The sequence below is a fragment of the Gasterosteus aculeatus genome, chromosome 21, assembly GCF_964276395.1.
Source record: "Gasterosteus aculeatus chromosome 21, fGasAcu3.hap1.1, whole genome shotgun sequence".
Classification (NCBI taxonomy): domain Eukaryota; kingdom Metazoa; phylum Chordata; class Actinopteri; order Perciformes; family Gasterosteidae; genus Gasterosteus; species Gasterosteus aculeatus.
The window spans coordinates 7,509,579-7,537,548 of NC_135708.1; the positions used below are offsets into that span (position 1 = coordinate 7,509,579).

The 27,970-nt window shown below is 43.8% G+C and overlaps 1 protein-coding gene across 1 annotated transcript; it reads right to left on the reverse strand.

The window, feature by feature from the left end:
• Positions 1–3,349: 3,349 nt before the first annotated feature.
• Positions 3,350–27,678, reverse strand: gfod1 (glucose-fructose oxidoreductase domain containing 1). Its single transcript, XM_040167480.2, has 3 exons — positions 26,682–27,678; positions 6,350–6,543; positions 3,350–6,213 (listed from the first exon to the last, which is right to left on the reverse strand). Exons 1-3 carry the CDS (start codon positions 26,932–26,934, stop codon positions 5,473–5,475), a joined length of 1,188 nt encoding a protein of 395 aa, XP_040023414.1. The 5' UTR covers positions 26,935–27,678; the 3' UTR covers positions 3,350–5,472.
• Positions 27,679–27,970: the final 292 nt, after the last annotated feature.

Sequence of the window (27,970 nt, forward strand, 5' to 3'; positions counted from 1 at the left end):
ATATACAGACCAGCTTGATGGGGAACCAGACAGAGGTGTGTAGGGATGAGTGGGCGTGCACAACAGACAGACACACAATGGAACAAACCAACACAAAACGGGACAGACCAACTAGACAGTAAACAGGGGGGAGTTTGGGGACCAGATTTGAAGGCCTCAGTACTCCGGGAAAGGGGATCGCTGGATCGTGACACAGGGATAAAATATGCAGGGCTACAATATGCAGAATGTATAAAATATGCAGGGTTACAATATGCAGTAGAGGGATAATATGCAGGGTTACAATATGCAGTAGAGGGATATAATATGCAGTAGAGGGATATAATATGCAGTAGAGGGTTACAATATGCAGTAGAGGGATATGATATGCAGTGTTTGTAGCAGCCAGCCGAGGGCAGCCAAGACCTTTCACATGTTGTGTGCAGCCAAGGAGAATCTTAAGGATGTCAGTTCATTCTGCAATGAAAAAAAACTAAAACATCTGAGTAAAAGCAGGTTTTTCTGTATCATATTAGATCTCAAAACCACATACCTGCAGCGACAAAAGAGACAATCCAGGCAAACAGTCACGTGTTTGCCTGGATTGTCTCTTTTGTCGCTTCTGGACCTTAATAGGTCTTTTTGAAAACTAGTGGAAAGAAAACCATATTTATTTAACGGAGGTATCACACTTGACAGTACACAGGGAAGTCAGAGGATAATGTTCCTGCAGACATGTGGTTTCTAAATGAAAACCCATAAATACGGATTTGAGAGGTCAAAGTACAGTACGTACAGAGGCTAAAACTACAGTAAGGTGAATATTTATTTCCCGTTGAACGAGTTAAGGACAGGGCAGCAGCTAGCATTCCCAAACCAGCTGAGGAAAGGCTTCAGTGTCTTTTTACTAGTAATTGTTAGTTTCGATTGAAGGGGTTGCCATGGTTACCTATCCTGGTGACTAAAGTACTGGAAGAGGGAGGGGAAGAGAGGGGGAGAAGAGAGGAGGAAAGAAGAAAAGCTGAGAGGAAAGGAAAGGGCAGAAGAGGAAAAGACAAAGAGAAAAGGGTTTAAGAGAATGTGTGCCGAAGCCCTGGTGAACTAGTCCTCCAGGCTTCAACCTCACAGGCTTCGACCTCACAGGTTGTCAGAAAAAGAGGGAAAGGGGTCTAAGGGTTACAACCTTCTCATCGCCGATTGTAAAACCCAGAGTTGACGCTTTGACCAGTCAGTCAGCGAACCGGGGGGGAGTCGGGGGGGGGGGGGTGCAGACCCACAGAGGAGAGTGGAGTAAGAGAGAGAGAGAGAGAGAGAGAGAGAGAGAGAAAAAGACAGGACCTGGTTTCTGCAATCTTGCATCTGGTTGCTAAGTAACAGTCTCCAAGGGCAGAAGAAGCCCCTCTTTGAGGTTGTGCGCCTCCAAAATGAACTGTTTCTCAGCCCACACCAGCCCCCCCAGCAAATGCTGGCGAAGCCAAAACAGAGTCACAGCGGCGATTGGACGAGGGCAGAGTAAGACTGTGGAGAACCTCCATCGTTCAGCCCGTCCACCGCCCACAAGCAGCTGGATAACTGAGGCAGCTCTAGAAAACAGCTTGTGTATCATGAACTTCACAGGGCAAAACAGCATGACATCATATTGACATCAAATGACGTCTGGGGGTGAATGACATAAAGAATCTTTTTAATAGCATTAAAAATAACAAAACCGATTTAACAGATTTAACATTGAAAAGAAAACAATCGAGGGAACGTTTTTGTAAAACATTAAATCCTCATATTTTTCAGCTTATTTTAAGCATACTCATTAAATATGAATTGTTTGAGAACCCATGGTTCCTCGTTGGTGTTACACTGCAGCACATTGAAGCTCCAGGGGGCGCTGAGTGTGCCGATCCATGCGTAGACGTCACTAATAGGCACAGACGGTTAGTATTGCATCGCTATCAATGTCAGCATCGCAATGGCCACCTAAGAAAGGGGAAATTAAGTATTTTCCAGAGATGAAAACGGTTGCACCACAGCAGTCTGACTGCATCTCCAGGGAGGAGGAGGAGGAAGAGGATGGAGATCAACCTCCAGCTACACAGAGAGTGAATCCAAAGCTGATGTCACTGCAACAGTCACTGTTGCTTCTGAAACAACACCAAGGAGAGACGCAAATGTAATTCATTTTATGTCAAGACTCGTGCTGATTTAGACAAACTCGGTCTATTATGAGAGGATCTGCGCAGAGACCTTTGCAGGTAATGAAACGCTGTAAACAAAGAGGCCTAAAACAGATTAAGGGATTAAGCGGAGGAAATCTTAGCAAAATATTTGAGATTTCACATAATTAAAGGATTGGTTTCACCCCTGGTTCAACCAGGCTGATTGGACATACCAAAATGAGCTTCACAGGAAGCTCTTCAAGAAACAATAATATTTGAATATGAAATATGAATAAGGGTAGCAGAAAATGGATCTTAGAGGTTGTGCAAGACAAAACTATGATTGAACTTCAATAATTGTGTTGTGTGTGTGTGTGTGTTGTTAATCTTAATGGTGTGACTTTTCCTCTGCAGGGGACGAGGTATTAGACCAGTGGACTAAACCACTCTAGAGGCTTAAGGGGGGTGTCGTTGTAGTAATCTTTACTAGCCATCCCCAATGGTGTCCATTCACTTGTATTTATACACATGAAGCAACTCACTTACAAAAGGATTTCACTCAGTTGGAAACAGAAGCCTAATGTCAGACGCTCACCTCAGGACCCCCTAAGAATCAGGTCAGACTCAACAGCGAAAGGCAGTTCCACCACGGAGCTTAAATCACAGTCATAAAGCATGTTTTCAGGCCGGACAACCCTGTGACGACAAATGTAGTAAATGTGATTTGGACTGCTGCTTGATTCTCTCTTTAACCTCAGTAACCTTTGAATGAGGTTGCACCAGACATCCATTCTAGTACAAATCACGGCATGAATTCTGGCCTCTTCAAAGAGTAATATTTAAGTTGATCATGACGCTTATCAAAAAAACTCCAGGAATTCCAGACTGAGAATGATTAAAAAGTGTTATCAAAGAAAAGGTCGGGAGGAGTCTATATGCAGATTGGATAAGGCGCTCGGTACATATAGGGCAATCTTGTAACTTCAGTTTTCTTAAAAAGTGATAGCTTATCAGTGTTGGACTCGGAGATTTTATAGGGTAGACAACTGTTATCAATGCTACTTCAGAAGGGACGTAAACCTTTCACAACAGTGTCAATAGAGGCGCTTTTTGTGGTCAATAATTCACAGAGGGACATGAGGAGCTGCTGCGTCAATCTCCCAAACACACTGCAGGTCAGCAAGCTCAACAAAGAAGAAAGAAGTTCATTACAAATAAAATACATACAGTACTCGTTTATTCCTTTAGACAAACACGTATTGTTGTTCATCATATTTTCTTCTGTACATTTTCAGTAGTCGTTACACAAGATAGTATTTCAGCAGAGTTTGAAAGCCCACATGGGGGGAAAGGAAACCGATCTTTTGGCTTGTAGGTCGGTGGTGTTCTCCAACCTGCGGAGATTGATACTAAACCTGAGGTCACACGGTACTCACAAATACCCACGGTTTGTTTGAGCTTACCTGTGTGAGTGAAACACAACGAGTTGTTGGTTCCACGCAACATATGCATGAGTGGAAAAATCAAACACCTCAATTGCAATTACAGTTTCCATTCAAAGTCTGCGACGCTTGTGTCATCTACATTGCCTCGTTTTACTAGAATCCTGTTGCAGTGGCATTCTGAAGGCCGGCTGCATGCACCATGCATGTAAATCTTGTATTAACAGATAACGGTGGTGATAACATTTTCTCACTTAAGCGCAACGTGATGGGCTCAAGAACGGAAACTAGTCTTGTTGGGTTAAAACAGGCTAAAAGAAGAGACAGTGTTCAGCTGCATCAGGAAATACGTCTTCTAAAATCACGTGTATCACGTACGTCCAACATTTATCTTCACGTCTCTCTGCTAATAGCTTATTTTTCGTGTCTGTTTGATGCTGTAAAGTTTCATTCTGTAAGATTAGTTTACCCTAAAATCTGCCAGGACGGGGTGAGTGAATAGAAACAAAAACATTTTTCGCCTATAAAATCCAAACAATGAACTGAGGAAGTTGAATCAAGACGTAATTAAATAAAGTGTTCTGCTGCATAATTCTTTAGAGTGGGCAGTCATGGCTGCACCCCTCATGAATGCTGTGCCTCACACTTTTCTAAAAAGCCTTTTATTGCCCGTCTTATACTGCCATTGACTGCCTGCTGACCTGTCATTCACTACTCTTCAAAGTTTACAGCATTCTGTAGTTGTGGGTCCAAACTGAACACGCATGCGAAGCATATTTACATACCTGCATTCCACTGTGTGTATTAAAGGAGCTCTAAAATGTCTACTAAATGCTGTATCACGGGTGCTAGTTTGAATCCACTGCATTGTAATATTAAGATTACACCCTCACACCACTCTGGGTTTACTTGTAATTTAGTGCAAGATTGTGTTAACAGCCCCACTTAAGGTTCAGTGCAGAACCACACAGAAGTCAAAGGATAATGGCCATGCTTCATGACAATAACGGACAAAATAAAAAACACATCAAAGCACCACACTACACTAGCCACTCACACAGAACTCGCGTACTGATGCACAGGCTACTGTAACTGCATAAAGGCACCAGAGTGTGTTTCAACCCAAACCCCAGGCCGGAGGACTACAGCCTGGTTATATTGCATACGCAAACCCCTCTGAAAACCCACAAGCCAAACTATTGATTTCTTTTCTCTTCTTTTTCTCACACACACACACACACACACACACACACACACACACACACACACACACACACACACACACACACACACACACACACACACACACACACACACACACACAGGAAGCATACAGAGCAGGAAGATACACCCATTTTTTTCTTAATAAAACATTCACTTGTTAAAACTAGCAAGTACTTAAGATTACAGCAACAAAACAGCGGTACAGTTTCAACTGAGAGGACTATCGTTCTTTCTTGGCTGTCCTCGTTTGGAGCCACAGTGTAAGGAGTTATCTTTCAGACAATGTCATAGTAGAAGAGAAGCAGAAATGAGGGGAGAAATCCCCCCATGGTCAAGCATTAGTTTCACTTCCTGATCTGCTTCTGACTGAGAACTACACCTTTCGGTTGTGTGGAATCAGGTTTAGTTACCGTTCTACTTGGAAGGAATGAAGTCTTCATTCAGTCTGATAAAAGCAAAAAAAAAGAAAAGGCTTCCTTATAAATAAAGGTTAGATTATTGATCATATGCGTTCCTCTAATGCACATGCAACGTCTCAGTAACCAAAATAACAGTAGCAATAGAGATTGAACGTGTAATGAATTTCCGAACTGAACCTGGAAGCTGAACGAATAATGTTCCAACAACCCCAAGGCCTGCAGTGAAGCTAGGTGTGTGTCCCCCCATCAGCCCAGATGCTAACAGTAGAGGGACATCCTACTTCGCCGCATGGCTTCGCTGATCAGATAGGCCGGGCTGATCTCCGGTTCCTCTGTCATTACCACAATGTTCTGCCAGTCTCCACTCTGGTTGGACTTCTTGATTGTATCCACCACGCAAAGAGCGTAAAGACAGTCCTCAAAGGTAGCGGCCATGGTCAGAGGCCTCCCGTCCCACGTCCTCCTGTCGTCCTGGTCCTGAAAGGCCTGCCGCACCGCCTGGATCATGCGGATCGTTCCGGTGAGATACGGGGACGGAATGTCGCTGAAGGCCTTCTCCGGTAAGGAGGCCCTCTCAAGAGACGTTGTGTCTTTGAGCAGGAGTTCAGGACCTCCACTGCTTTCTTCTCCCGCGCAGTTCTTCTGTCCGTACAGGTCACCCCCCGTGACCGTTAACCTTCCCACCGTCCCCACAACAATCACCTCTTGCCGAAACTCTCCGGGCATGTTGAAGTTGAGCGTGACGGTACAGCACGCGCCCCCCTCCAGCGCCATCTGGAAAGTGCAGAAGTCGTCACTGGTGATCTGACGGATGCCTCGGATGTGATCAGTTTGCTTGACGAAGGTCTTGAGGAAGCCGTGAACCTTTGCTGCACGCTGACCAGTCAGAAACGTAAGCAAGTCAATGATGTAAGTGCCCACAGAATGCAGACCGCCGCCTCCCATCAGGTCATCGCAGCTCCAGTTGTATTTCTTACCCAGGAGACTCCCGCTGTGGACCTTTAGGGTAAAGATTTAAAACCAAATTAGATATTTTTTTACCTGAATGGGATCAGGAACAACAAAGTATCTGAGGTCAAATCTTGAGTCAGAAATAAACCAGAAATAAAGAATACATTTATAGATGTAGGCATACCTGGGCTTCACAGACCAGTAGCTCCCCGATGTACCCCTCTTCTAAAAGCTCCTTCATTCGGACAAAGGCCGGCAAGAAACGTAACACATTTCCCATAATGCTCAGCAACTTGGGGTAGTACTGGGCCGCTGACATCATTCGGAAGGCATCCAGAGGAGTTGCTGTCCGGTCGCAGATTACGTTCTTTCCAATACCTACAAAGAGAGACAAGACAGTTGGGAATGAGCCATGGAAGCTTTTCAAATTAGCTGATGAATTTTCGTTGTTCAGGGACAATTTTCAGCTTTTCTGTCAATATTGACATGAATGAGGAGGTAAGGAACATCAGAGAAGGAGAGAGAGAATGTGCTCAGCCATGATGTCACCTTGAGCATGAAAACTTTCTGTGATGGAATATTGCAGAGCTGTAATGGGAGGCGAGACAGAAACATTTGTTTCATTTATACTGGACAGTCAGGATAGAGTGACAAAATCTAGAGAAAATGTCAGTCAATGTTTCTCAATTTTAGCGACTGTTTTCAATGTGCCATAATGTACCACATGCAAACTATGACTTTACAAGTATATGAGGTCCACGATGGACATTTACGGGGCAGCGGCATGCTAAAATGTAATGTAATAGTAGCACAAGTAGATAATAATCATGAAGTCTGGTCAATATACAGCAATATCAACAAGAGGGTTACATTAGCAAAGAATATCCTAGACCTGTTTCAGCCTGTCCACTGCAAACCGTCTCTAAACCCTCCCGTTGAAAAGCTTGAGAGAGAAAAAAACACACATGCATTCGCCAAACTAAGATCTTAGTCCTGACTTTAACCATTTTCCCCAGTAAAAACTGATCAACTGGTATTTATGGTTGGTGAGGACCTATTGGGTGTTTGTTTTGGTTTTACAAATGGGATGGTTTGTCAAATGTTTGGCTAACTTCTTCCCCTGGGATAAAAAGCGGCGCCCGACCAAACACTGGCCACGTCAGCTCCTGGACACACTAGTCCAAAAAGACTGGGATTTTTTTTAACTTTAAGAATGTATTATTTGAATTGAATAAAAATTAAAATGGGTCCACTAAACCTCTGGTCATGCGTCAGACTGCAGGATCTACAGGATTTATTTTCACCACTAGATCGAAATATCTTTGTACCCAGTTCACTGCTCACAATGAGCTCCAGTTGACAGGGAGTCAGAAAGCATATGCACAGTGTAGGGGCATCACTACACACACATTCCTGGAGCCACCGAATGAGAAAAGCAGCGTGCAGTCTTCCCTTCCAGTCCTCGCTGAGGGTAGTGGGTGGGTGGGGAGGGGGGGGGGGGGGGGGGGCTGAGTTGGAAGTGAAACTTGCTAAACTTGTTACCAATACTACTAATGTACCATTAGCTTGAATCGACCAGCCCAGAAAATTAATCCCTCTGACCCAGTTCTTAGGCGCGCCGTGAGAGCCCCCACTTGCCGCCCCATCCCCTGCAACTAACAACTAACCATAACCCGCCCGACAAGCAGCACAGAGACTGGAGGGATTGTCCCAGCCAAGGCCCTGCTGGGTAAACGCTAAATGCTCTTGACTATTTGAGCCTAACGTCTTAACAGAACAATAGCTTGGATAGCTTTTGGAATGCCCAAAGACAGATTTTGTTCTCCCACAGCGATTAATGTCATGATTTGGCCAAAATACATACAAGCTTCAGGCAAACACACAACTGAAGCCATTTCAAGGCTTTGAATACAGTGCCAGAGCAACTCATGACTGTGCAGCGCAACCTTTACTGATATAAAAAATCCTGAAGCTTCCCTTCAGATCAAAACTACCTTCCGCTCCTCAAGTACAATGCTCTGGAAGGTCAAGGCTGGCTTAAACGTCTCATCCTGTTGAGTCATCCTAACTATTCATCAGACTCTCAGTGAGTCCGTATGTGTCCGATAGATTATGGATCCACCTGAGCTCGAGGCAAAATCACAGAAGTAAACTAGCATTTGGGAACTTTGAACTAAACAAAACCAAGTGGAATTAATGACTGACATCCCACATTGGTTTCCTGACCATGTTTTTTTGAAGTTAGAACACACTGTGAATGGCTTACAGTAAGACACGGCAACGCCTGTTAAAGACACACATACCGGATTTTGGAGGGCATCACTGTTGCCTAAATAATAACTTCACAGTTTCCACTGATTGATTGCAACGTCAGCAGTAATATTGACCATATACCAGACTGTCATGTTGAAAAACGAGGGAAAAGTGACTTACTTTACCAATAAATCTATATTACAATCCGCACCTGTGGTCCACAAGCTTTGAGGAGTGACTGAAATAATGAGAGTTCTGAATAGGAAAAAATTACATTACATGTAATTTAGCTGACGCTTTTATCCAAAACGACTTGCATTCAACCATACGGATACAAACTCAGAAGAACAATAAACAAGAAAGTGCAATTTCCTCAAATAAGCCAATTTACAATTTCCTATAGATAAATTATACTTGTAACCAGTGCTGTAGTGGTAAAATTAGAGGTGGGTAAACTCTGAGTGAGAAGAGGACATATTCTCCTGATGTTGTAGATAATGTATCTACAGGATCGTGTTGTCGCAGTAATGTTGGGAGTCAGGGAGAGTTGGCTGTCGATTGTGACACCGAGGTTCCTAGCGGTTAAAGTGGGCGTTACCACGGAGTTGCCAAAGTTGACCGTCAGGTCCTGAGTTGGAGAATCTTTTCCTGGAAATAGAAGTAGTTCAGTCTTGTCGGGGTTGAATTAGTCCTATAAGGCATCAGTATACTGTCACCAACAGAGTCTGGTAGCAGGTATATGATGAGATACGGTGGTGTGTTCAGCCAACTTGTCACACAGAGCATTAAAGTCAAAGCGAATGGCAGCGTGAGCAATCTGTGAATTACAGTAAGCCCACCCTTTAACCTAAAACCTGGCTTATGGTCTATTTTAGCGTAAATGGGACATTAACTTAAAACTAGTGGTGACACCATAAACCCATGTCCACAATGATTGTTGAAGAAATAAATCAAGTGAGAAGAGTCATTTTCATTTTCTGTACGGTCTGACTTATTTTCACCAGAAGAGGAGTCGCTACCTGCTAGTTATTAGAGAAAAAACAAATTTCCAAAATTGAAATTGAAGCTTGGTAGAACCGGTGAATGTCACACTTGCTCTTGGCATCCAATCAAATCAAGCAGGAGGCGGGGCATTACTACGTTCCCAATGCCGTCCTGTTTTGAGGGCAGTAGATGAGGTAGGGCTGCCTAGCTAGTTAGCCGTTGGACTGTACGAGAGCTACTAAGTGTGTGGAATGAAAGGAGAGTTCATAAAGCATGATGCAATAGTTTCATGCAGGCTTTAGAAAGCGAGGGAGTGATTGCAGGAGGGTTCATAATCCATCATTTGCATCTGATCTGATGCGCACGTATGCACTCTGTGCAATCAGCCCCCCAGAAGCTTTGGGTAAGTGTAATTCTGTGACAGTAGCTCTGTGTTAGGCTCAGCTCCATCAGTAAAGCTCCTGGCCCAGTGGGAGGACGGTGAGGGAGCAGAAAAAACCCTCCGGCGCAGCAGTCTCTCAACATTAATAATTCATGAGCAGGACAAATCTAACCAAAAGAGTTCAAAGCCAAAGTGAGAGACCGAGACAACAGCAATCTTACAGATGTTATACAAATATCACAGCAGAAAAGGAAAAAATATTCAAAAAAATAGACTCAAAACACACTGGACTTAACGATGACATGCCTGTATTTATGAGGAACTGGGTCAGATAATCCAGGAAATCTGCTGGCTGGTTTACTGGAATGATTATAGCGTGGTGTACAGATGCAGAGCTTCACACTTCTTCACATAGGTCCACCTGCATATAAATGCACCCACATCTTTCACCACACCTTTTACCACAATACATATAAAGTACATCAATCCGAATGGTGGTCTTAACCATCACGTTAATTTGTGTAAACGGGATTAAGCCATCTTTGTCGAAAGTAAGGGTGTTTTCATACTATGTTGCCAAACAAACAGAGAACAATACAGTTTCCTAACGTTATTAGATTTCGTCTACAGTCGCACACACACACACACACACGTTTCTGAAATTAATCTGCCGCCAGTGTTCAGGATTAGACATTTTACAACACTGTATTACGAATGGAGCTACAGCGAAGCCAGAACCCGGCCTCCTCCGCCTCCGATTGGCTGGTATTTGTTGCCTTCATTGGTTGGATTGGTTATGTCCATTTCGGATCAGTGCATTTCAGGGCCCGGGGACACATTAAACAGGCTTTGCAAACAATCTCACTAGTTATCTTTATTTTGAATCTTTAGATGTTCTATGGTTAGGAGTACCAGGCACACACAGATACAGACTTTCTAAATGTCAGGCGTATTGGTGTGAATTTTTTAACACGCTTGCTGAGACAGAAGCAGAGACAAAAAGTCAGAGAGAGAGAGAGACAGAGAGAGCGAGAGAGAGAAAGTGGTTCACACTGCCACATGTCACGTCATCATGACACGGTCTTAAAAAATATGATTTACAATTGAGGTTATTTATTTCATTCTTTTTACTCACTGATTTGAACGTCTTTCAGGCTCTTTCCTCATAGGATGAGACGTAACTTTAAATGTTTTGGAATTGGAATGGGGATCAGAATTGCGTTCGACTCCAGTGGCTGCAGCGCCTTCACTGAGCACCAATGTCACTGCAGCACGACTTTAACGTGAGCATGACGGGGCTTTAAGTACGTGGCACAGCGAGCAGCAACACTGCATGGGATCTTTTTGTGCGCTCATACCTCTTGATGGCGTAATGCTGAGGAAGGAAAGGCTGGAAGTGGCGGCTGTGCAGGAAGGTCGGGTTGGGTTTAAGTAGAGGCAAAGCGGACATATTTGTTCTCGACAGCAGAGCTGACTTGTCTAGTGTGTAATTGCTTATTGTTTGCTGTTACATTCTATTACGGAATGTTGGAAACGTGCCATGAAATGCTACTAAATAGCTTTTTGATTTAAAAAAAAGAAAAAATGTAACAATGACATGCAAACACCAATGGGATATGATGCCGAAATGCTCAGAGCTGTAAACGAGACCATGTGTTTCCTGCGTCGATATTAAGCGCAACAGCTGGAAATCTCTGGCTTGACACAGTTATGGATTAAAAAGGATGGCGAATGCTTCATTGTGACTGTTGACAAAATGAGCCCTGCGCCTAAAGGTGCCAGAAATAGAAAAGCGAGGCAAACCGGTCGGGAAAAACTGATGAGAAGAATTGGATGTTTTGAATCTCAGAGACACTGGAAGTACCTTTAGGATTTAAATGCTGTATTAAACCATCATGTTTGGTTTAAGTACGATCAGAGATGTTATTGAGTTGGTTCAGTCAATTTTACACAGATTTCCTTTTTAGTCCAGAGGGCATGTTTTAAATTCTCTGTTATTGTCGTTATTATATATTTAAAAAAAAGTTGAATAAATGAAAGTAAAAATGAAACACAAAGGGAGTTTTATATTTCATTTGAAATTGCCTTCAATCAAATGTTAATTGTAAAACAAAAATCATATTAAACACTGTGTAATGTTAGCAACTAGCTGGCGTACAGACCGGGTCATTCACCGGCTTGAGAGACAGATTTTCCATAAGCAGTTGACGGAGACCAAAAAGAAATAATCATCAGGTGAAACCCAAGCTCAAAATGTTAAAGTTGCTTTGTAAACACTTAAAGGTGTTTGTGCGCGTTGGCAAACAGATTCACCTCATCTCTACGCTTAGGAAAAGCTGTCCGTAGGGCTCTAGTGTATATATTTTTCAGAGGGTGTGTATGAATGCTGAAATATGTGCATGACTAAAGGCATGTGTAATACTGTCAGACAAAGGGAGGCGAGTGGGCTTGAAAGATTACAAAGCATCCTCCACCACTAAAGCACTGGAAAAGTAATTAGCTTTGTCCAATAGGCTTGTGGAGGTGGAAAATCTCTCTCTCTCACACACACACACACACACACACACACACACAAAGTCAGGGTGTAATTGAGCGAGATGCATTCGCAAATGTTCAAGGAAAGACCTCAGACAGCCTTGCAGCCTGGCAGCCTTTGGCTCAGCTCTTTGTGGTCTGCTTGATAACAGAAACTAGAAGTGAGGCTCAAATGTTGGAATGATCTAAACCGAAAAACAGCATTTGTGACTTGTGACTTTGTTATAAGTACGGTATGTTATAGCAAGCTGAGTACACCATGGTGTCACTACTGTCGGAGAGACAAGCCAGACTCGGCTTCCTGCCGATTATCCCAAATTAAATTGAGCCTAAAGCAATTACAAGGAGAGGAGGGGGTGGAACTGTACATTGTTGTCAGTCTACAGCTCGCTGGCAGGATGCGAATCACAGAAAACCAGCTTGCTGATCCATGCTTTGCCCCCCCCATTCTGTGACTGCATGCGCGTTCCCAGTCTGAAATGACATGTACACAGAGACCTTGAAGGCAATGATGGATGAACACGGCAATGTTTGCAGCTGAAGCAAAAGGCATGGCCCACTGCTGTTAGGCAGGGACATTCAGGTAAGACTTTGTCACGTGCTTCAGCTAAAAGCGTTTTAATGAATTCATTCAATGAACCGATATGTGCCGAAGCACAGAAAAACCCCCACAACATCAGTAGGACCACAAACTGTTGTGTAACCTTGACATAAGACTGCACCAAAGGTCCGAAGGGAAAACAAAGCCAAACGTTTTAAGGTCCTTACTTAAAGCATTCAAGCCCTTACTATTTGTGCTAAGCCAGAGAGACGACACACAACATCTTTGTACATTTGAAACTATAAGTAATCTTTTTGATGGTCAAAATGGACCAAAGTGTATTTCTCTACTTAAAATACTAATCCTAATATACTGATGATAAAAAAAGAGTGCAGCTTGTGCTTGGAGTTGTGCGTGCTGCAGCTTCAGATCCATTAGTGGAGCGGAGCCAAGAATGATGAGGAGAGAAAGTGCTGCCATTAACCCCCGCTCACCACACCGGCACGCTGGCTTCGATGGAGGCGAAGGGTCACTGAGGGACTTCCTAATGGCTGCATCTAAAGCGCATGCAAACCATGGTGTGTGTGGACGTCGGCACACACACCGAGAGGAACAGTTGGCTGACCAGAGGTTGGAGAAGCTGTTCAAACACTGCTGTGGCTTCTTTGCGAATCCACTCTTTTCACTAGCAGTTTATCTAAAGGATCCGTTTAGGAAACAATTCAGAAAGATCACGACTATTTGCTGCCCTGGCTCCTAAATGGTGGAATGAGCTCTCTGATGCCATCAGGACCGCAGAGAGGCTTTACATCTTCCGCTGCAAACTAAAGACACATCTTCAGGCTACACCTTGACTATAAAACACAAAACAAACTGTAGCACTTCAATTGTGCGTCAGCGTCAGCTAAATGACATGTAATGTAAAGGAAGAACTTTTCCAAACGGACCCTTCTAACATTAGTAACAGTGGTGCTCATGGCATGATAATAGGATTTCTTTTTAAAATTAAGCGACATCTACTTCTAGCTGTACCTCGCAGTATGGAGGGATTTGGATATAACAGGGTGTCCTGCATGAATCGATGTGTCCACAGGGACGGGTAAGACAGATCTGTTGATTCAACCGCTTTGTTACTTGTGAACAGATGTTGTAGAGGCTGAAAGATTAGCTTCATCATTTTACACGCTCCATCTAGCAAAATGGAGATAAATATATTTGCTTCCATATGTGAGCAGCAAAAACCCGTTCTAGAAACTGGCGTCCTGCCGCACACACGCTAACGCAAAGCCAAATGTGTTTGTGTCTGTTTGTGAGAAGTGTGTGACCCTGTGATCCTCTGGGGTCTAATTAACTACTGAGCCAAACCGCTAACCCCCCCCTCCCCTTTCTGATCCCTGCAGTGTGTGAGCAGTCTGCTGACAGTCTGAGGAAAGCTGCAGTGAACAACACCCAAAGTGCTCATCAATAATCTGTAGGTAAGTGATGTGTGGTCCCATAGAAACGCTGTCACGTCTCCTCCTGATGTTCTGGAGACACAGTTTGGTCCAGGCAGCGAGGGGAGGTTGCAAAATATAAATGATTGAATTTTGTACCAATATCTCAGCAATTTAAAACTGAACCATTAGGTGAATGATGCGTTCAAAATGTCAGTCCTCAAAGTATATAGGTGACGCCACCATGATGACTTCTTATATACAGTGAACGGCGTGCACGCCTGATTGTTGTTGGCGTTTCCATGGTGCAGAAATGACCCAAAAGTACACTGATCAATTATACTGGTAACATATCTTTTTTTTCCCCCTGTGTTTCTTCCAAAGCTCTGGTGTTTCTTGAGATATTGAAGCAGATTCTTTTAGAGACAAGGACAGTAATTTAAGTATTGTCTATTGAAGTAAGCCAGTAACTTGGGAAAAACATGTTCAGGACAACACTTTTACCTTTCCAGGGGGCATCTTTGTGTCACCCGAGGCCGCATGAAAGAGGTGGGAGGAAGCTCTAAATGTGCAGCCAGTGGCTAGTAAATATTAGAGTCCAAATATTTACTAGCCACTTAAAAGTAATTCCCTTTTTTATCCATCCACAGAGCTGTGAGCACTACTACACTTCTACACACTGCTCTCACAAGCATCACATGACTCACTGCACATGATGGTTGCTCAGTTGCCTCTTAAGCATATTACCTCCATACAGTGTGCTGACCTGTATTGAATTCCATCTTTTTGATTCAGAGATGATCCCGAAATAGCAAATGCTGACATGAGCTGGCAAGAAAAACACACAAACCGACAATATAATAGAAGACAGCGAGAGCTTATTAACAACCAGGAATATCGTGATAGAGATATCTTCACCCAGAAACCTTCACCGCTGGGCGAGGCCGCTCATACAGCTGAGGGCCGCTCTGGGGAGGGACGGGACTGATGAATTTTTCTTTTTCACTAAAGAAAAAAGGAGGAGGAGAGAATGAGCTCACTGATGCTTGGTTGATGTTGGTTGTCATGGAGACAACGCCCCTATGACTACCCCCCCTCTCCCCCTCAACTCAACTGCCGCTGAGGTCAAGTGAGGGAAAGAGAAAAGGCGAAGATTGACAGATATCAGTATTTAAAAAACCAAAAGGACAATTTTGAGCCAGTGTCTGTGCATTATGCAAATTATATCCTTTTTACATTTATGTTTTAATAATATCCGCATACATGGAGAAATGTGAGTTTTTCAGAGTTAGTCTATAAATGCAGTTTCAAATGAGTGGGAAACATCCAATGAATCCACCTGTAATTTAGTCTTCGGTTATTAGAAGGGCTGTCAATAGATTAAAAAAAACAATAATAATATTGTGATTAACCGTGATTTAATTTTTTTTCTTCTTTTCTAAAGACTAAATCTTACAAGTAATGAGTAATCCCTTTAGAAAGTTTGTACTTGTGCAGGATAGAAGTTAATATTGAAGTAGCCTAGCCGCAAGCCTAGCCTAGCCGCTAGCTTAGCCATATCCGTGTGTAACGTTGTCCGTTTGCCACTCACCACCCTTCTGTTTGACACATGGAGGAATTCCTCTGCACAGTCCTGTTTGTTTTACTTCCAATGCAAAAAGCTCTCTCCATCTTCAACTACCGCCTCTCCGATCTGACTGACTGCAGCTAGGGGCGGTTTTGTTACCGGGGTCAGTTAACCCAACACCGGAAGTAAACAAAGTTGCGTTAATTGGGTTAAAATATTTATCGTGATAATCTCGGCCACATTAATCGCATAGATTAACGCGTTAATGTTGACGGCCTAGTTCTTAGTGTTTGTTTCTCTTTTGTTTTGTTTTACCACAAATTTGTTTTACACAGCGATGAACAGCTTGAATTTATGAATAGTCTGTAAGCGGCTCCTGATCACATTTCCAAAAGACACAATTTCACACACATCATTGTGACAGGAATACTGCATAAAACATCTAATCTTTTTTGGGGTCACTGATATCATAGCGAAGGGGAAGCAGCGTTTCCTGTCTGTGTAAACAACCTTTGCTGGGAACGTCGCCCAACTACACCGTGACCCCCGAGACATGACACATTACAGCCTGAGGCTCTGAATTACTAACAGGAGGGCGAGATCAACAATGACATTACATAACTCAACCGAGATGACCTCCACAAACTCAACACAACCCATACCCTTTTCAGACGGCGAGACAAACTCAACTTCTGCCCTTCATACCATTTGTTTTTACCACAATTGGATTGCAGGCGGTCTCCAGGCTGCTTTGGAGGATATAACTCACTTTGGTTGACTGACGGCAGACATCGGCAACGACTCAATGACTTTGTCTTCTGGAGTGTGAGACAAACAAGTGGAAACGGCAGAATGTGTGTGCCCTGAGTGCGCAACAGACAAACAATCACACACAGCAAAGACAAAAGAAAACATGTCTGAGCTCCTTCATTGTGAACTGTGTCATTGTGAGGAAGCCACTAGGTCTGTAGCTGCCTGTGTGGATTGTATTAGCAGAGTATGGAGCACAAACAGTAAACCTCGTCTTGTAATTATGCAAAATCCAACATTTGCATCCTTCCATGTTGATCTAATCTGACCGCTCATCATCATAATGTAACAGGCTACAGCAGCTCACTGACGTGCCAGCTGACCCCATTCTGGCTTATAAATAGAATTTCTTTACTTTTAGTCTTTAAAGGGTCATTTTGAATGTTCATTATGTTGTCCTTGTTCTATATCTATATTAAATTTCCTCGGAGAATGTGTCCATGCTCTTAGTTCGTCTCAGTTAAAGTGAACATTCCTGCTCCCTGCAGCATGATACAGAGATGGAAGAGAGTAGACATGCTGAATGCTTACAGATCTACTGTTATAATAAAAGGTATTTAGAGCATTAATATGGCAGATTACAACTGACAGCGCCCCTCAGCTCATCCCTTTGCTTTTCACAATTTATTTCACAATTCACTTGCTGTTCTCCTTATTGTCGTTTAATCATGGAACAAGTATTCAACTTCTCATCACATTCTCAGAAACAAAGTGAACATGCAGATATCCAAATAATTGGAACTGCTCCTGTGACACGAAGGATGGAAAGTGATGCATTCGGCTGACCCAAAAGTCATGAACATGAAACCAGGATGATATTCTAGAAACACAAGGAAGAGAAGTGTGTTCACTGCTCGATCCATCTGCGACCTGCGTGACCGATTATACCCCACGTAAACTCAGACAGAACGATGGCAGTGACGGCGTATTTGTGGGTGTCATTGGCAGGAAGTGATTGAGACGGCTCCTCAGTGTCACACAAGCAATCTGCTTCCTCCTGCGCGCACAACAGGAAGCAAGACACGCTGCGGTAAAGATACCAAAATATCACTTCCTGTTGCCAATGTTTGACTCTGAAGCTGCATTAAATATAAAGCTATGAAGCTGCAGCCATGTCAAATGTTTCACGCCACTGCACAAAGAATAAGGCCTAAACAGGCTGCAGGATCAGAGCGTAGCGTCGCCCCTGCTCTCAGATCTGCAGCTGCCTCTGGTCCTCCAGTCCCAGATGGCCCATTAAGAAACAGACAGGTCTATTCCTGAACACCGTCTGAGCGCGAATATAATGGAACGGGCTTCACCTGGGGATTAGGCAGGGAGAGCTGGGGCCTGGAAATAAAGGGCCGCGGGAAGTTGATCACGCACCAGTGATCAGTAGTGGGTGCAAGAGGAGGGCCGGTAGGTACACACACGCTACCCCGCGCTCTTGAGCAAGAGGGAGGTATTTCACAAGTAATTTCCCAACAGCTTCGATGACTTACACAGGTATCTTTGTTTTGGCCTGCATGGTAGCGCAATCACACACACTGCGCGCGCACACACACACACACACACACACACACACACAGACAAACAAAGCTATTGGGTAGGTTTTCATAGTCTCATCAGTGAAGTATTTTAAGGTGGACTAGTGTTTAGCCTATTGATTCAGCTGCTTATCTTAACAAGATATCATAGCAACACTGATGTTGACCAACAACAACTACAACAAGGCAGTATGCCCTGTTGAAACACAAAGATACATCGTAGGTTTGTAGAGCTTTGTTATCTTTGATAAATATTGGGAGTGGAAACAAATGAGGTGAAACATGTTCACGGTCACCAGATATATCCTAAAGATTCTTACCTGCGGTGCCCACTGAGCCACATTATGATACAATATATGTATTGTACTACATTTACGACAGCAATAGAGGACAGTATGCACAGTTGCAGGTTTTGTTCTGCCAGTGCACAGAAGAGCCCTTTGTTCTCTCATTGGTCGACGCCACGGGACACGTGGAAGACGTCAAACAAGGAAGGGGACGGTACGAGGTTTCCTAACTGCGCTGCCGCTTCTCTTTCCCAATGACACAAGGGGAATGTGATCAGATCAGCGCTACACCACAGTGTTGGGGTGTTTGGGGAGAATGCTCTTCCATAGACCTTCACATTTAATAATAAAACAAAAATCCTTATTCAGTGCAGAATAATGCATGGCTGAAAGCCTGCCTGCAGTCCCACCCTTATAATTCCATATTAAAAACTTGCCCTGTATCTCCCCACTGGATTAAATAACACAATGTAGTTCGTCATAAGGGAACTAGAGGAAGGGGCGGGGAACGGGGAGCTCTTTCCCACTTTCCCTGTTTCTTCAAGGAATGCTCACTTGTCAGCCCAGCGTGGCGGCGAGCTGACAGAGCCGCCCCGATCCAGCCATTCATCAGCGACACAAAGGCAATTACACAGGAAGGACGGCTTTCTCCCCACCAAGTCTCACTTCTCCCGGTCATCCATTCCTCTGTCATTCAAACACACATACACACATAAACTATCTTATTTGCATACTAAAAGGACGCCTGGGAGAACGTGAACTATAGTGAGAACCTGGTGGGGCTCGAGAAACAACAAGTGACGAGGGTGAGAAAGAAGGCCTGGGAATGGCAGCGCACTTCTCCATCTGTGGCTTTCTCTTGGCGGACTGCGCCTGGAGCCATTCGTCTCCAAACTCGCTCTGAAGGACAACTCCACCCGGAGACTTTTGATCCTTCAGACTGATGAATACCAGAGAAGTTACAATGATGGAAAAGGTCAATGCAGCCCTCCGCCTGGTTTGGAAAGTTAACTTAAAGGCTGTTAGTACCTGGGAAGATTTTTGAAATAGACTTTGGTTGATAAGTGGTTAAAAGTAAAAAAAACTCAATATATGTTTAAATGAGAGGTTTGTACGCCACGCCCACTGATGTGTCCATCAATGGTTTTATTCTATTTTGAAAATGGGAATATTTCTTTTGAAGTGAGAAGAATTTTAATAACAATTTGACTTTCAGAGGTTGTGTCCCTGTGATTATTTGAAAGAACATACTGTCTCTGTGTACCCTGTTTTGGTGACTGCTATCACCGTGTTTGTACATTTTGGGTCTTCTAGCCATTTAAAATAAAGTGGCAGTGGGCTGCCAAGGAGCTCATCGCCGGTCGGAAGTGAACTTACAGAGGAGCATCAGTGACGGGGAGCATGTATTCATGACGCCGCCTGCGTGCCCTTTGCAGTCAGGTTATAAATAGCTCTTTGCCTTTGGCTAAACCTTCAGAGCAGGTGTCTGAGAGCTCATCAGAGCTACCACGCAATCCACTTTACTCTTACTCCAGATTAGCTCTCATCTGGACCATGAGACACCTGAGCAACACAATGATGAGATTGAATGTGAGTCTGCATCTCTGTGTCAGTCCAAGGCGAATATTGCATACTGCTACACCTGTAACTGCTGTATTGATAATGCTATTATTGGAAAAAATAAATGGGAATAAACGGGAATGTACTGTTATTCACAGACATTAAGTGGAAATTTAGTAGTCATTTAACTGTGTTTACCTTGTCATATGTGACAAAACAACATTTTGTTTTGTCATAAGCGGAAACTTTCCGGAAACTTCCTGAGAAACTTCTGCCCCTTTGCAAACCTACTTCTCACTCAGTCCTCTTAACTGGCCCCCAAATGAATGCTACTTTGCACGCAGAGACTCGTGTTTTGCTAACAGCTAAGGGAACTACCCTGCTCACTGCAGGCCCACTACTCCACTGCCAGAGACGGTCACTATTGTTACCAAAAATGTAAACCTGAAGCCTAAATAAATCAAAACGTGATTACGCCCCCAACTCGCCTGCCTGATTTGATCAACTCTCTCATGGTTTGTAGTATGTTTTGACTTCACGTTGTGAAAGTATATGTTCCACTTGGCCATCCTGATAATGGAAGTGAGCGCTGAAGGGAATTTTACCCGAACGTCACGAAGTCGCCCTCAACTGCTATAAAAAGATGCGCTCCAGTTCTCAAGGAGCGTAACAGAAGGAGCTCTTCTCCCACTACTTCCTCACCCCCGCCGCCAAAACACAACTGCACAAAGGGACGGAAGGTGCACCTGAAACTGCCGCCCGTGTAACATTTCAGTTCAGCTCTCGGGTTCCCTCTCGGCACGAGGGGCCTGGGCTCACACGAGCTGCTGCCGACCCGTACACACGGCCAGCAGTTCCAAGGACATCAGTCGACATTTTACAGATCAAATATTTAATTGATCGATATTAGATATTTAGATATAAATCAGTATTTTGGGACTAATGCTTATAATGCACCTGAGAACCGTTTCACAGTCATTAGATTGAAGCCCTAAAACTGAAAGAATACCGTAAACCTATAAGCTGAAAAACTGGGACACCAGCCCATGTTTCATATTTTCTAAAAGCTTTAATGCCGAAAAGATACTAGAGCTTGAACAACCATTAAGAGCCGCTGCCTTCAGGAGACCGTACAGATACATAATAACTCAAATATAAGGCATATAGCAACCAGTCAAAAAGCTGAAGTGTGGAAATGAAAATGTATTCCAACGGATCAGGATTTCTTTCTTTTGGTTTAAAAAAAACAAATGTGTAAATCACACTTCAATCCTCACAAGTTCAGAATGTATTTTGTGTGTGTGTGCGTGTTTGAGCGTGCCTGCAGGTGGGAGCAGACAGTGTGAGGTTCCCTTCCCAACATCATCACATGACGCCTCAGGAATGCCGCAGTAGGGAGACGGGGAAAAGAGAGGGGGATAGTGAAGACATCCCTGTGGAAGGAGAGATGCGGCTGAACTGGACCGACTGGTTTGTGGGCCGAGGACACAAGGCGGCTCCGGTAAAACCGGATCGACGTGTGCAGCTGGTTGTTAACTTGTAGCAGTGTTTCCCCCATTCCTCATCTCGCTATCTGGTATCTGCTTCATGCACATATTTAAGTGAAGCTTTTTAGTCTGTCCACGTCTCGTCTTTAACTTTAGAATACTTTTACAATTGCTAATTAACACAAAAATATGAATTCCCTTGCATTCCACTTAAGGCAGGCTACTTATTTAGCTGATTACTTGGCTTTGATCAGAAACAAGTCTAAACAGAGAATATTACGTACAGACGTTTGAAAGCCAGCGTTGACATTCCTCTGCAGATGGAGTCTGATCACACTTATCAGCTTGTGAGTAAGCAACAAGTCCATCAGCTCACACACCCTGACACAAGAGGAAGTGAGTTCTGCCTTGTCATCCAGCATGGCGGGCCTCGTCGCCGACCGGTCTCTGACCCTGGATGGGTCATGGCACGGCAACAGCATCATTGGCAAGGTCATTTCAGCTGACGCTTATACTAAGACTTTCACTTGTTTCCCAACCTCACCACTATGTGTTCACTCCACACCAGTGTCGGAAATACACAAGACCAAATTGCTTCCAAGAAATATAATTCCGGCCCCGATATCACGAGAACAGGGGCAACAAATGCCCCCATAATTTCCCCCGACAATAATTAGAATTTAGTTAACTTGTTTGTTGCCGTAATAACCCGGTCCAGTTGCCATTGAATGTTTTGATTCTCGCCTTGACTGATGTTGCGTGTGTGGCATGAATAAAAAAATGTAGCGCTTCTTCATCAGACCTGTGAGTGAGGGAGAGCAAATCCAGCCTCCGTCATCGTCTCTGGAACAAAAGAAATCACCAATCGAAAGATAGATTAGCTTGGGGTGGGGAGACCACAAGAGAACGACACACAGTTTTTTCAGGGTCCTCGAGGGACTCGAACTTGCCCACATTCTTCTGCTGACTTCACATTAGAGGTCATTTAGCTGACGCTTTTATCCAAAGCGACTTTACATTTTGAACCCATGGCTTTTTACATTTTTGCCCAGGGAGCAATTAGGGGTTAGGTGTCTTGCTCAGGAACACCGGGGCTTGAACCACCAACCTTGCGGTTCCCGGCACACCCTCTTAATGATCTTGAAATTATTTAATTGTCTGGGTCAGGAGCCCGTCACGTTAGTTAGCTAACGTTGGCAAGCTCTGATTAGCTATTTAGGCTAACGTTAGACAGAGTGCAGTCAGTGAGAGATGTTTCCTCTCCTCATAAGTCTTTTAGTTAACAGCCAATCCTCCATTTATTAGTTGAGACTGTAGTTGACGGTTCAAGGTTTAAATGTGTTGTTCTTTGTTTTGACAGAAGCATGGAGTAATCAGCGCCACCACAGAGAGACAACTGTGGAAGCTGTGCACGGATGCACGCTGCAGAATGGTCAAGCTGTTTGACATTGTTTCACATGTTGCTAAACACGAGAAACTATAATGAAATAAAATTGAATGAGTCTGATTTATGTTTTCTGTTCATTTTGGGTCAAAAGAAATCTAAGAAACACTGAATATGTAGACTACTGACTAATATTCTTATTGCTGCCATTTGATGACAAATGCATATACACTAAGCCCAATTAAGTATATTTATTATTTTTAACAAAGGTTAAATGTTATTACACAAGTTTCAAAAAATGCCCCAAATTTCTTATGAAATGCCTCTGGTTTTCAGTCAGTGAGGGCAAAAATTGCCCCCGAAATATTATGTAAACCTTCTACCCTGCGCTACACAGTGACTCCCTCAGTCACTGTGTCACTCTGGGACAACTTGAGTTACTACACAAGTAGCTTTGATTTCCAAAAGTTAGAACAAACAGAACTTGATTGCTGTCCTGTGAAAACTGCGTTTATCCAAAACGTCAAGCATTCAAACACTGACAAGCTCACACAAGCAGCCCCGAAGAACGTATTTTGGACATTATACTGGTTTATTTATCTAAAGAAATACTAGGTTTTCATTGGACGGTGAAAAATGTACCATATATTTTGTACATTTTGTAAATCATCTTTCCATGTGCCCTCTTCGGTACGGATGGTTGGTTCGGGTTTTTTCCAATACCGCGAGGACAACACCGAAGGAACGCCGCTGGACCCTCGGTTTACAACTTTGAAGGACTGAATCATCAGAGTAGTGTAAATAAAGTATTTCAATCACCTCAGACACCGAAAGGAAGCACCGAATCGTTTCGGTCTTCAACCCTACTCTTCAGTTCCCGTCAGCATGCATCTTTACGCCGCCAAGACGATAAGACGATTCATCGTTAAGGTCGTTTATCGAGCTGTCATCTGATCTGCGTTTCCCTGCTTTCACATATCTGTACATTGAAAATCTTTGCCAGCAGTTTTCCAGAACCAACAAAATGTTCACAATACGAACTAGGGGCCAAAGAAACTATGTTGCTCCCATTTCTGACATTTTATAGAAAAATGAAGGAACTGATAACAAAAAAAAGAAAGACTGATTATTGTATCTTAAAAATAATCGTTACTTACAAACCAAGGTGATGATATTGAGGGAACATACTGTATAGTATGTTAACATATATAAATAATAATACTTAATACTTATGTAAATATAAGTGACAACAAATATTTCAAAGTCACTATCAGTTAAATAGAATTGTATGACCTCTCTGAAATTGTGCACATGGACTGATAATTGAAACTAGGTTAAAGAACAATCTCAACCTCCCCAGGACATGGTCAGCGATTCTGGCTCATCAGCTGGATTGTGCAGCTCTCCTACAGCTGGACGTCATCCCCCGTGTGAGCGGTTGCGAGGGCATGTGTCAGTGTAGCCCGTGCTTTAGCGCTTGTGCACTTATTGGCCTATATTGACATTAGTGTGGTCACGCTTTGAACAAACACTGTCTGCAGAGCTGAAGCCAACGAGCAAACAGTAGCAGTGGTGTGAGGCCCTTATCTCGCCACAGAGATGGACAGTATTTTTATTACTTTTAGTTTTGAGTATTTTGTCATTTGTATTTGATAGGGCCAATAAAAAAACTAACGTCGTTTGTAATGACAGATGTCAACGAGCTTAATGTATCATTTATGTCTGGGTCTGGCTACTGGCTACAGCCTATTGTTCATGGTGATGGTTATAATGTCAAGCTGGTGATTGATGCTAGCATGCTAATGACGCTAGCATGCTGTGTAGCCTAGTGCTAGGCTAGTGTTTAGCAAGTTCACTTATCAACCGAGTAGTTAGCTATAGGAAGAGGGAGATTATGAGCTTGTGTGTTCATGGTAACCTTATGAATAGATGTCTGACCATCTAATATTGCATACTCAATCGCATACTTCTGTTACAAGTTATGCTGTATCTTCTCAATGTGAATGTCATGAATCCATCGGATAACATGTTCATATATGATGTATATTTTATTGTTGATACAAAGCCATAGTTTCACTGACATTCTGTGACTGTTCTTCTTTTTTGTGGCGTTCCATACAGCTTTGTGTACATTATATCGCCCCAAACCTGAAGGCTCCACTATGCCAAATTGTGAAAAAAAGAAAAATCCAGAAAAGAATATTTACTATTTTAAATACAAAATACATGGATTATGTTGTTACATCTTCTGGCACCAGTATTTTATTTTAATTGATTTATCGGAGGGATATTTTTTATGTTGTATCAAATTACATTTTCATGTATTTTTGCCCATCTCTGTCTCCGCGCTTTCACCGGGAGGCACCGGCTACTTATACCTACTTGGGTTTCCAATAAAAAAGGAAAAAACACCCAATTTACCTTCAGACGCATGGGGCCCTTTAAATTCAAACTCAACCGTTATGAGGAGAAACCTGCACTGTGACAATCATGACATTGCGTGTCAAATAAGTCAGCTGAAGAATTAGTTTGCCACAAGACCGACTCCAAAGCTCCCACACACACAGACAGGCGTCGCTAATGCTGTTGCTGTCAAGTCGTTCTGCGCTCATGCTGATGAGGAAGACACTGACAGAACAAGCTTTCACTGAATTTAGGCGTTATAACTTACATATAATACACCGTACAGTGAGCTTCATCCGGCAACAGTACAACGTAGTTTCTGGCTACTCAAAAGTACACTTACCATACCACTACCATATTCTTCAGTATTTAAACAAAAAAAGGGATTTAAAAAAAATAAATTCAGATCTTTCAGACATTTGCTACGCTAAATACACGCAGATGGTGGCTGAACAGTATGGTTTCATATGTGTGTTTATAAGTGATTTTGTCATGCACTTAAGCTGGAAAGTTTGGAATTGTGGGAATCCATTTCTGACTAAGGGTTTCCTCTGGATTAGGGTTATCATGTGAGCTGGAGTTAGCCCAGTAGTCATGGTTACCACTGATGATGATCACATGTTCAGCTTTTTCCAGAATGAAGTCCACCTGCAGACCGTTCGATGGCTCTGACCCGATAGTGTCTCCCCAAATGGGCTCAGCCCATCTGAGGCCATTAGTCTTTCACAGGCATGACCTGTTAGAGCTTTCCGGCCAGCTGAGCTCTGTTGCCAAACGGGGGAAGGGGAGTAAATACAGCCTGTGTGGAGAGCAGCTCAGTGGTCCTCGCCACCATTCTTTCACGGCAGCTCCAAAATAAGCCGCACTGCTCCAAAATTAAACAAGAACAACCTCTCTTTGTGTGTGCCCCCCCTCCCTCATTCAGGCCTCCTCTGTGGCGGTCAGTTACCCAAACACAGGTTAAGTTCAGTTTGACCTAGGAGACCCCTCACAAACATTGAGTATTGCATAGGGGGTAGTAAAGACAACCAGGCCTCTCTCACCATCACATGGGGAGGAATGAATCTTGTCAATGAGGGCCACAGCTTCAATGCCTGTGCTGTGATAAAGCTGCATCACTAACACCTTGCTCAAGAGCACTGCAGCCTCATCCGGGTCAGCCAAGAGGTCAGCTTCGTGATCAATAAGGCTGATGCCAAGATACGTGACGCTGCTCATCGCTAGCTGCCCCACCTATTTACTGAACCCCGACCTCACTGGACTTTACATCTGCTCCACTGCAGGACAATGAACCCCCCACCGCACCACACCGCACCGCACCACCCGGGGAGAAGGGGGAAGGGGACGGGGGCAGCATCACTCACCCAGCGTTTTAACCGCGATCTGCCGCGTCAGAGGCGGCGGCAGGTTGATGCAGACCAGATCCACGTCCTGGTGCAGCAGCACGTCGTCGATCCGGTTGGTGTAGAACGGCACGTTCATCTCCTTGGCCAGCTCCTCCGCCTCCTCCTGCGTCCGGCCCCACAGCGCCTTGACGGCGAAGCCCTCGTTCTTCAGCAGCGGGATGATCACCCGGGTGGTCAGGCTGGTGCCGAACACGCCGACCCCTGGAAGCATGGCTCGGCTTTATTCGTCGATTTCTGTTTTCAGTCGCGTCGTTAGAGCTCCGGAGGACGGCTGAACGGGAGGGGAAGCGGCGAGCAGGCACCGTCAGGTCGGCCATCCACCTGCAGCCAAACGCCCGCTGTGCCGCATTTGCCCCGGCGCTCCGGCTCTGCGATCGGGCACGTAACGTTGTTATCCCCGGCCCCACGGGAAGGAATCCAATAAACAGATGTCAAACCGGGGCCTCCACGTTAGAAAGGACAATTCAAATGCAGTGTCCCGGTCTTTACCTTGTCCACGTCTGACAGAGATCAGCGCACGGACTGCGCCAACCAGTAAAGGGCATGTCAGCCCCTTCCTGGGTCAGAAATTCTCTTTTCTTCAACAGCACCCACCCGTCCATGCTACGCGAGGCATTAAAAACGAGAGGCAGGAAGGTGCTTCATCTGACGGTGTAATGACAGAAATGCCTCCCCGGAGGACCGCTCAGCAGCAGCCAGACTACGCTGAAGGCGCTTGTTCACGCTGCAGCTCGCGCATGCGCGGTCAAGTTAGAGCTCCGGACAGGAAAGACTACTGTTAGCGATGCGTCAAAATAAAAGCGTTACTTGCACGGTCGATATTTGCCACCATTGTAGTCTGTACACTCACCCATCAAAAGGAGAAACCACACAATTTAGACTAATTCTGCCTTCTACTATTTTAATTACTATTATTATTTCCAGTACATATTAAATGTATTGATCATTTTTCACCCTCGATTCAATTAAACAATGGAATTGGTTTTACTTTATATTTTTTAAAGATTAGGCATCAAAATGACACATATACAGAAATGTACAAATGTACAATGTACAAAACCTCATAATTTGTTATTCGTCTGTACCTCCATATACACACACCTACACATCCTTCGAACCTCGGATCAGCCAGCCGCATGTTGATGTGTCCTTGGGCAAGACACTTGACCCCAAAAATGTGTTTGTTCAGGTGGAACCATGTATTGCAGCTCATATATATATATATATATATATATATATATATATAT